Consider the following 11,250-nt stretch of genomic DNA (forward strand, 5'->3'; position numbering starts at 1 on the left):
GCTCATAAGCTCTCTGCATTGCTGCGTGACAGGTAATGTCAACGATAATAACGTCGGCGACGTGAGGGGCAGTTGAACACAAAGCAGCGTAAAAGTCGAAACTCATTCTTAAAGTCAGATGCTGGACTTCTCTGTCTCTGCCCTCACAATTCATGACCTATTGCAGGTAACGACGACAAAAGAGAGTAACTCTCCTGACTCTCTGCAGGACTCTCCCCTCTCTACTCCAAAGTGTCGAAAGAGCGCCGTCACCGAGGTCCTAAACACCCTTTAACTTCTTCTAAAACAGGTTCCCCCAACCCCACCGCCAAGGCACAACACAGAACCGACGCTCGTGCGCAGAGCTTCTTTGGTTTACAAAGAAAGTCAACGTAAGCCTCGTGCGCTAGAGCCCCCTCTCAGTTCCCAATAAAGTAGCCCCACTTTTGGTGGGGAACAGTTCACTCGTGTGAATGTCATCGTTTGCCACTGGGTGTGCAAATGTCTGTCCCACTTTCACCAAGCAGTAAGAGTTCAGATGAGTCTGTTAGGGTCCACAATTTGCGACCAATTGCAGTGCCATCCGATGCGATTCCAATTGCAAGTTTTGTCATCTAAAACGAGGTGGCCCGCGGCCCTCCTGAGGCGAAACGGATTAGAAAATGGATGGATGGATGGATGGAGGGTTAATCTGTCATCATGACGGGGTTGCATTTGTATGATGTAAAGCTCTTCACGTCGCTGATGATGAAGTATTGCCGATGCAGCCACACTGGAAAGAGAGGTCAGAATAGCAAAGTATACTGTCGAGCTGAACCGAAACACTTGGTGCAAAGTGGACTGAAATGTCAAAACATTGACGGACAGAATTTGTGACATGGCGCTACAGCTTTGCCCTCCCTCATTATATAAAAGAGAACGAGTTCAATTAAAGCTAACGGTGCTTAAAATGATCAAATCAATGACTGAGCTTTTTTTTTTCAGTCAAGTAAACACGACCAATTGTAATCTGTCATCATTAGTGCAGCACATGTGGAATGGGAAATGTTGCGCAATCTGAGAAGGGTGTGGCTTGGCACTTGTTGAGAGTCCATGTCGACATGTGGCACCCGCAAATCCTCCCCGTTTCTATCAGTGTGTGATAATCAGTGTCCGACTTGAGCTGTGAACATGGCCGTGAGTGGTGGACGGCCGTGCACAGTCCGCCTTCCCAGTCTTGTGTTGTGTGACAAAGACGTGCGTGTCGCAGCATCGTGTGCCCTTGTGAGTTTGTGTCCACATTTGGCATTTGGCCAGTTTGCTACACTTTGATCTACTTTCATCCCAAGCAGACTTTCTTTCCTTTGACGGGATGCTGGATAAGTTACCTTTGAAACAAACAAACAAGAAAAATTATCACAAGCTTGACATGTTGTGCTTCTATTGCTGTCACGTCATTACATGTGGAGTGTCCAACCATGAAGCCATTGCGTCCCTTCCCAAACCCGAATTAAAGCCTTCTAGCCACTAGAATTTTGGAATAAATCCTAAAGACAATGACCCATGCAAACAGATTCATAATCACCTCATAAAGCATGATATCCTCGCTATAAACTCGGCCATTGGCAAGCAAACAGGGCTAAACTGCGCGCCGTGCGTGTGGAGGTGCTGATGAGCCTCTCGGAAATATCACAAAGGCTTGTGGGGTTAAGAAGGCTTGATCCATTTTCCCTCTCCGCTAAGTTTGGATCCGAGTGCTACTTTGTCGAGGAGATGAGTGGATACCAGAAAATGTCCAAGAGACAACGATCGAAATGCGGACCCATCACAGAACCATCACAGATCTTCAATCACACCACTTGTGCGCTACCTAGTTGGTCATGCCGGTGTTTACCAAATTGATAGCTTTGGGCCATGAAGTAATGACTCATCGTGATGCTCAATTAGCACAAATGAAAAGAACCTGTATGAAGGCAGACAGACACTTCATCACAAAGCTCCCCATTAGCCCCAAACGATGAAAATCAATCACGGGCTTTTCTGCTAAGCCCTGATTGCTTGAGTAACCAGTCTTCAATACTTTTTTCTTTAAATCTAAGTGTGGTATATAATTACAATGAAGTCATAACAGAGGTACACATATACACATACATACTGTACATATATGATGCATACATGTACATATACACACACACACACACACACACACACACACACACACACACACACACACATTATGTGGGCTTTTTATGTCGACGATCTGAGGTAATTCAAATTGCATTGCTATAAACATCGTTGATACTTGCAGTAGTGGGAGGGGCGTTATGGCAAGCAGAAATTTCACGGTTTGCAAGAGGCAGTGTGCGTACAGGCACTGGCGCCTGCTCCATTGTTCCGATTTCAAGCCGCTTCTTGGCAGACAAAAGCAGAACGGTCGCCTTTTTCTCTTGGCGGGGTCCAGAGGGGTCATACCACATATTTGCACGTGGTGCTTATGATGTCATACTTGTGCTTGCGGAGGACGGCTGCCACACGCGTGCGCGCGTGTCGGATGTGGAGCAGAGGGAGAGTTTGTGCCACATCATGGGCATGGCGGAGGCATTTTGTGGCGGATACAGTATTGGCCTCCTGTCGCCCGCTGCGTTCTTGATTAAGTGAGGTGTGCTTGGCTCCCCTTTGCAGCAAGACACCGCGTGTCTGCGTTGAATGCAGATGGCACAGACAAGGGAAACTTTTCTCTGCAGTTTCAAACTGCCTGATGATGACGATGATGATGATGTGACCTGGAAGCCCAATGCGGAGGCCCCCTCCAGTGCCGACATGTATGGTGGCATGGATCTTAAAGAGAGGAGGCTGCATCATAAAAAGAAGAGGGCCGACTCAGGGTGGTGGTTTTATGAATTGATAGTTAACCGTGACAACTGTAATTGATGGTTTTTGGCAAGTGGAGGGACGTTTAGAGAAGGTAATGTGTGTACTTTGGTGATGTCTCATACATTGAAGATAGATCATTTGTACTGGCAGCCTTTTTTTTCCCCTGTTGATTGAAGGTGGCCAATTTGCTTGCACTTAAAACCCGGGAGGTCCCGAAAATCGATTTGATGGAGTTAAGCAAAAGGGCCTTTTATATTCCGACAGTAAAACAAGCCTGCCTGCTTGTCTGCACACCCACCCGCCACCACCCTTAATCTAATTCCCCTCTGTTTGTCCTCACAGCTTGACGTCATGTCTCTCTCCGCCTCCCTCGTTTCCCTCTTCTTTACCCATTTGAGGCTTAAATTGATGAATTTTCCCCCCGTCAGCTTGCTTCTAATTACAATGTAACTCCTCTACAACGAAACCTACATGGGCGAAAATACCCCTAATGTGAAAAAAATCTTCATGCATTAACACCATTTGCATTCTGACACTGGAAGAGAGGGTAAAAGTGATCAAAATGAAAGACGGAGGAAGCAAAATAAAATACATTATCCAAGAAATTGATGGAAGTGAGCGTGAATGCTGATTGTAAATTTCGCAATTTCTTTCCCTTTTTTTTCTTTCTACACTCAACTCACTGTATTTATAGAGCACTTTCAAACAGCCATCGCTGCATACAAAGTGCTGTACATGGAGCAACTAACATATACAACAGTATACTGACTATATGAAGTGTCAAATAAGTGTGTGCTCATACTTATGCACTATTGGAATAAAAATAAAGACTACACATACGTTTGTGTGTGCGCATGTGTGTGTGGGTGTGTGGGTGTACATCTGAGGTCAAATTTGCTACAGGGAAAAACCCTTTGTTGTGAAAATTTGCTTGCTGCAAACATGATTTCGTTGTAGAGGAGTTTCACTGTAATATCATCCTGCTCTAGCTTTGGTTGGGTACTCGCAACAGTTTCCCAAGGAAATTGAGCATCGGGCAGACCTGCTTTGTGTCGCGGTGGCTTTGAAATCAAGCAAGCTTCGCCCCGGCTTCATGCGCCGAGCGGCGTAATGCCGTTTCGGCTCACTTGGGCCAATTAAAGAAAGGCGTAAAAAGCTGATTCACTAGCGAGGGGACTGTTTTCAGTGCGGCGGCGCTGGCCCTGGATCACATGGCTTCTCATTACAGCCCAGACAGCGCGCGTCTGATTGCTCGTTTGTTTGCAATGTGTTGTACTAATGGAATTTATTCGCCCTACATTCTCCTAATTTGGCTCCTTTGAAGGGCCTGGTTGTTTGTAGAACCCATTTCATTCCAACTCAAGGCCAAATGATGCTACTCATGCTTTTGCTGACTAAGATAACAACTCAGAAAGGGGAGACCTTTTAAAAAATAAACTTTTTTTAAAATAAATAAATAATACTTTCTGGTATCCACTCAGTTTGCTTGTGCATTTTTAAATGTTATTTGTTTTCTTCCATGTGTCACGCCATTTACTTTTTTTTCTTGTGAGCCTAATACTCCATATGTATTTTAATTTGCTATATTGATTGTTCTTTTGTCCCCCCCCCCCCCTGTTTCATGTGCTTTGTTGGCTGATGGGGGGGTCTTTGTGTTGCTTATTGTCACGTCTCAGTTTGAGTGTAGCCAGACAGGCTGCAGATCCATGGGCAACCAAGTCAACAAAGGTAAAGTTGTACCCACTCACCCTCTCACTCCTCTCATAGCCCTTTTCCACCCCAGAAAACTTGGTGCTCGTTCGGCGCCAGGGCCACTGCTGTGCTTAGTTGGTGCTGAACAAGTTCTGCATTATTTTCCTTGCCTTGCTTGCTTTGTGCCACTTGTAGTTTCCTCTCAAAAAAATAGCCTGTTACTTCTGGTGCTTTTAGTTCTGTCTTTGTCGTACATGTTATTATTATCATTTTTTAAAATTGTATTCAAAGAAGCGTAGGCCAATTACCAGTTTGACGGTTCACGGTGGTTTTAAAAAGGTCAAGGTTTCAGTAACCGCGAATACCGTCTGTCACCAATAATGAGCTCTTTTCTTGTTTGAGGGGACTTTGACGCACAGCACAAACTGATTGGCTCCTTGCAGAGTTGAGCAAACAAGCCTTCTTTTTGAAATGAATAACCTCCAATTAACTTTTTTTGGTTCTCCTTCTCGGTGAGCAGAGAAGGGAGGGGTGAGCAGTTATTCACGGACAATGAGTGGGGCCGAAGGAGGTTGGACGAAAGTGGTGGCAGTTACAGACACCTGCATGGACGCCTTTTGACTAATAATGTTAATTGTCCTGAAATATAAAAAAAATGTTTTTGAAAAAAACAAAATCCGCGGTGCCAGCGCGTAATTGTTAGCCCCAAGGACAACATGAGGAGCCCACTAAAAATAGCCCGCTAGTGACACTGTGACTCGGTAAGAAGAATTAGAAGAGACGATTGTTAACATCTTTGATTGATTTATCAGGTTTACACATTTCTTAATAGACCACACATTCTATATCTTGTTTACAACTAAAATAGATTGTGTTCAATGAGGAGGAAAAATGCATTTTTTTTTATTTACCCCACTATTGCAAAAAGTATGCATTTTAATGCTGTAATTTTAATACCGTGACCATACCGTCAGAAACCATTGTTGTATCGAGATTCACCAAAAGTTTAGGTTCTCTAAACTAATGCCATCTTCCACGCTTTATTTTTAAAGTTGGACAACAAGTCCAAGATTGCGCGTTAGGTCATTTCAATGATCATTGATCATTTGGACGCTGACGAGGGCTTTTGAGTGACGGGCAGAGAGAGAAAGAGTGGGAGAGAAGCGATGATGTCAACAAAGCAAAAGCGACCCGTTCACCCGCCAGTGGCAAGAGCAATGCTGTTTGTGTAAAAGCAGAGTTGCGAGTGACTTTGATTTCCTCCTTTTCTCTCATTTCTCCCTTGTTTTTCTCTCTCTCTGTCTGTCTGTGTCTCTGGTCGCCGCTTCGTGCATGCCTCCTCCCTTTTCACTGCCGCAGAGGGAAAAGCGATGGAGCATTTCGTCTGCTGGAGGTGAAAAGAACTCATCCAGTGTAAGTAGAGGGGTTTCTGGCAGAGATCTAGATGGGAGGGGGGGGGGGGGGTTGAACAGGATGAGCTGGCGCTTTTGGGCATGGAGGAACAGAGGCCCGCGTAGATGGCGACAGGCAATGGATAGACATGCAGAAGCAACACAATCGCGTTAGCCTGCTCTCCCGGGGATCGCGCCGGGGCTTAACTGCTGCATTACGCACACTCCCGCGTTACAAAATGCTCCTTCGTCAGCAGTTAGCATGCAAATTGGCTCCCCGATTACGCTTTTTGTATTCATCTTTTTGCCAACTGTCAGAATGTGACGCAGCAAGAATGATAATCAGGCAGATATTGCTCCCTGGAGCTCCGGCAATGATCATCGTACTTCCGGGCGGGCACTCTGTACGACTGCAGATCTCTTGAGTTGTATTTTGTGAGTCCCTAGTGACCGGATAGATTTGGGATTAAGTGTGCGGATTACACCAATGGCCGGATGAAAGGAATTTTGGAGGTGTAAGGATGCTCAAGAAACGACTTTGGCTATGGAAGAAAACCAGAAAAGCCCGTTTGCATTGTCCCATTTTGAAGAATTGTCCACAGCCCCATATTATCTTCCCTTGCATGGTCCGCCCTCACAAGTAATCCATCTCATTTGCTTCTATTTTACATTTTTAGCAAGAAGCATCTTTGCGACTCACCCCCCCCCCCCCCCCAAGTCGCCACAGCATGAATCTGCAAATCATTATCTCCACAAGCAGAAGAATGGCATTTGAATAATAATCCTTAGTGGTGCTTAATTCTGCCTATACAGTAGTTAATCCCCCAACATGCATTTTACATGTGCGGGGGGTGGGGTTGGGGGCACATCTGAGGACCACATGCAGCGATCACAGACCGCCAGCCCGCAGGGTTTCATCCCATGATTAGTCCATGTGAAGTGGAGCCGACTGTTTCGGAGTAGGAGGCAATGCAGCTTTGCTACTCGGTCGCGAAATATATCAACATGGATGGATGCCTCTTCACAACAACTCCGCATCCTGCCGGTTTGCCACGTTTGATTGCCGAAAATGAAAGTATCTCATTTTGAAGGGTACAAAAGACTGAGCGTCTGGTTTGTTTGCAGCATGGGTTGGCACGGTCGACCATGTTTGAAGCGGCAACATACCGGCTTCCAAAAGTTGCTGGGGCCAAGTTTGAAATCGACAAAACCTATTGATTTAATCTTTTTGAAAACACGATGACAACTCCAGGGACATGCAGCGTTCTGACCTCCACTAAGTCTGACAAGAGGAACATTTTGCTACCTGTCAGCCACTCTTGTGATCAACAAATGGCAATGAAAATATAAGCTCAACATCACACATTTTCCAAGGGGTAATCACAATGCGGTGTGATGCGATCTGTCATATCCTGTAGGGCAGGTTATGTCCAAAGTAAGACCCCGGGAGCCATTTGCGGGCCGCCATCCATTTTTTAGTGGCCCGCGGCATATATTCAAAGTGACATTTGAAGCGGCCCACAGGCAAGTGAGATACAGGGCCCTTGGCCACACTAAAATCTTTCGGACCAAAAAAAAAAAAAAAGCAATCTGCCTCATGACCGTGAACATCAAGCTGCCGCGCGACACTTTTCCAAAGTCACTCGAAGATGTTCACACAATAGCATTGCTTGCTTGACTGATTTCAGCGCGTTTAAATCGTTAAAGTGGAGGAATGCTTGGAGTGGCCCTTGCATCCTTGCATTTTAATGAATGCGGCCCTCAAACGAAAAACTTTGGGCGCCCCTGCTGTCGGGCTTCTACAAATATTTTGATTACTTCATGAAGGTGAAGTCCAAGCATCTCATGGAGCCACTAGGACGGACCATAATATCACCGAGAGACACGTTTGAAAGGTATCGGATGAAAGTGCCTTGTTTGTATTTACAAAATCAGTTCATAGTTGTTTTTAAATGACAAAAAAAAAATAAAAAATATTTGTTGCTCACACAGTTTCAAAGGCGGCTGGATAGCTGCCTGCTTCATTTTCTTTTCCAAGTAAATGTGACGGAACAGATGGTTTGTTTAAAAAAAAAAAAAAAACGTTAGATCAACTTAATGCTCCTGTTCCCTCCTTATCGGTCCACTTTTGAGCGTTGTCACTGCTTTAAACAACACAGATAAAAGTGCTGTAGAATGCAGCGAAAAAACAAGAAGCAGCTTCCGTAAGACAAGATTTCCTCCGCAGGGAGTACACTGATCCATCTGCTTCTTTTTTTTTTTAATTTTTTTATTTGGAATGTTACCTTACATGGCTTGTTTGTTTTTTGTTTTTTTGTCCTCTCCATCTCCGTCAGGACAAGTCAACCCCCGAGGACAGAAGCTCGTGGGACAGTTTTAAGACCATGACCCCTGAGCTGACCATCATGCCAGGGGAGCAGAAAGACCGCATGGAGCTACACAATAAGAACTGGGACTCATCCTCGGCAAACACCCCGGACTCTTCCGAGGGTGACTTCCAGACCGAAGTGTGACCGCGCTCCCGTTGGCCACGCGCACACATCAAGACACCGAGCTTCAGAAGACATTTACTCCAACGCACACGTAAAAAAAATACACACACACACACACACACACACAAACATGTTCTGCACCGTGCTCTGTTGGATTCCGGGCTCACTTTGTTTACCGCTGCAGTGGTGGCCAGACATGAAGAGAAGACTGTTCTAATCTATATTTTCACAGAGACGATTCAAAAGACAGAACAGAAACTTTGACATGTCTGTGACCGGAGACCATTTTGGACTAAGAAACTATGAAAATGTATTTCAGAGAAGATGTTTATTGCCGACAACAGGAACAAACAAAAAAAAAAAAAAAAAAGGAAAAAGTTGTTGGTTTTCAGTGGAGAGAAAACTAAATGAAGACTTTCTGCACCGCTCAGCTCTTTTTGTAGCGAGGGGAGAGGGGAAATCTCACACGGTCGGAAACTCCCCCAACCCGCAGCAACTCTGCTCTCATTTATTTCCTTTGCCCCTCTAATGAATGATAAACATTCTTGTTCTCAGTATTTTCTCTTTTTTTTTTTTTTTTGGGTGTGTCTATTTTTGTTTTATTTTTGGATAACTTGGTGGGCGGGGGCACAAAACAAGCTGCTCACAAATACATGCCAACCTCTTATTCAGGTCCCAGTTCAAAAATCCCACCTCGACACCCCACACGCATCCTCTGTGTTAACGTTGCATTCCACGTTTTTGTATTTTCTATGGCTTGATTAAAGAAATGTCCTCCCATATGGTTTGAAACTTTTAATGAACACACAAAAAAAAAAAAAAACTATGATTGAGGTCATTGGATGGCCCCCTCGAAACGAGGGTGGAGGGGATGGTGGAAAAGGAGATGTCGAAGTTGGAAGGGATGAATACAATGATGGTGTAACAGAATGTCATCTCAAGCTCATTTTCCCTCTCCACTTTCTGTTTTACTCCTACCGGTCCCAACTCATCATCCTCTCTCCTGTGAAACATAACGTTTCCTTCGCTCTTGTCATGGTTAAATTCCATCTCACTGACACGTTCCCTTCTTTCAACTTTCTCTATTGCCTTTTCCTCTTTCACTTTCTGCCTCTTTTCAGCCAAGAACATCCAGAACTCAACGTCTTCGAACCCATCCATATCCATTTTCTCTCTGTCATTTTCGCACTTAGTTCTAAGATTATCCTGCAGGTGCACTAATGTTTGTGTGTTCAGCCGGCCAGCGAAATTATATTTTTTTTATCCACAAATTTAGATGTTTTATCTTTGAAGGACATTGGCTCTCTACGAATTTCCAGTCCGTACATGTTAACTTCATTTTAGGATTCATTTTATCCGCGGTCTTACCATTTAGTACCTCCATTTTGCAAATTTGAGAGTCAGCGGTTTACCTAGGGTAACTAGGCTGACTTTTCCCTTGAACAGGGTGACAATTTCTCCGACGGAGGTAATTTCCAACCTTCTACCACCAAAGTGGCGGGAAATTCTTGCATCTGCTTCCTCAGACAGTTGCCACAATAAATGTCCTGTTCTAATGAGGTAGCAAACCTCCACTCACACATTTACACAGTCACTCATTAAGCGCATTTTATTCGATTACCTTCAACCCTCCTGGCTCTTCCGACAGTTTCTACGAGACACGCGTTTCGTGCGCTCACCTCTGACAACGAGGCCACGTCAGCAGAAGATCCAAAGGGAAATTTGCATTTTCGGGCTTGAGGCAGAGCTGGTCAGCCCACCGATGGTCGAGAGTGCAGCTCCTTTAACCTTCTCAGCCAGGCGCTCCAGAGGCAACTCTTCCGTTTTCTCCTCCTCGAGAGATCCAGCCCCAAGTCGACAATGCTTAAGGTGACATTCCTCCGAACTTCGCCGAGGGCCTACGACCCAGGATTGGTGTCGAAACAGATTTCTTTCAGCTGCATGGAGACAAACAGAAAAGAACATCCGAGCAGGTGAAGCGGGTTCAACCTTCACATGAGGAAAAAATAAATCAATACATTTTACATTATTAAATAAAAACAAGACACGAGCCTTGCATGCTTCTTGTTCCCATGACAACTTCAACACGTGAGAAACCACAGTGTAATTGGAAGACATCAATGTCAACGTTTTTTTTGTTTTTGTTTTTCCTCCACATGGTCTGAGCATTTCGTACGCGAGTGTCCACTGCCTCAAGGTCATCTGTGGATGATTTGCAGTGTACTCACAATTCCCTGCATGTTCCCGCACTCATTTGCTTTTTGAGATACAGAGTCTGACCGCATCCTAAGCGACGGAAGATGATTCATTTTTGGGCGTTGTGTTGCGTTGATGCACAATGGAGGATGTTAGCAATCGAAGGTCGAAGAGCAATTCCAACAATGACCCGTTTTGACTGACAGCGGCAATATGTGAAATGATTTTTCAACGTAAAACATTTTGAATCTTGTTTACAGCTTTTCTGTCAGCATGAGAGATGGAGAACGCCAATGCCTGTGACTGGAATGGAGCAGAATACATATTAGGAGATCCTTTGAGCTTACAAAACAATGCATCAATGGCAAAGCGACGTTTAAATATCTCATCCATCTATCCTAATTCACTCCGCTCTAGAGTCTCGAATTTTTGGCTGCCGATATTTCCGTTTGAAATCCAGTGTTATTTGAAGAGCCAGGCCGGTCCTCTAAGGATTCATTCCCACGATAGCATGAGATGTCAGTCCCCACCAAATGCATCAGCTGTCCCTCATCCAAGCGCTGGCCAAGCTAATCAGCTAAATGTCATCGTCCGTATCATACAAACAGGGAAACCGCCATGTGATATTTGCCTTCCGGAGTGTCCGA

The 11,250-nt window shown here is 44.8% G+C and overlaps 1 protein-coding gene across 21 annotated transcripts in view; it reads left to right on the plus strand.

Moving 5' to 3' along the window:
* adgrb2 (adhesion G protein-coupled receptor B2) overlaps positions 1 to 9,187 on the plus strand; it is a 99,827-nt gene extending 90,640 nt beyond the window's left edge. For 9 of the 21 annotated variants that reach the window (XR_015103636.1, XR_015103634.1, XR_015103642.1 and 6 more), the window contains 2 exons: positions 4,509 to 5,937; positions 8,252 to 8,355. Coding sequence is in view for 9 of the 21 variants with exons in the window: in XM_086136090.1 (XP_085992216.1) it covers positions 5,884 to 5,937; positions 8,252 to 8,428 (231 nt within the window). In the remaining 12 variants the exon portion in view is untranslated. Of the gene's footprint in view, positions 1 to 289; positions 5,938 to 8,251 lie in introns of those variants that run through there. The other 12 variants (XM_086136090.1, XM_086136096.1, XM_086136089.1 and 9 more) reach the window with 6 other exon arrangements.
* Positions 9,188 to 11,250: the final 2,063 nt, after the last annotated feature.

This window comes from Hippocampus guttulatus, chromosome 18, assembly GCF_054856545.1.
Source record: "Hippocampus guttulatus isolate MCC_2025c chromosome 18, RoL_Hgut_1.0, whole genome shotgun sequence".
NCBI classification, from domain to species: domain Eukaryota; kingdom Metazoa; phylum Chordata; class Actinopteri; order Syngnathiformes; family Syngnathidae; genus Hippocampus; species Hippocampus guttulatus.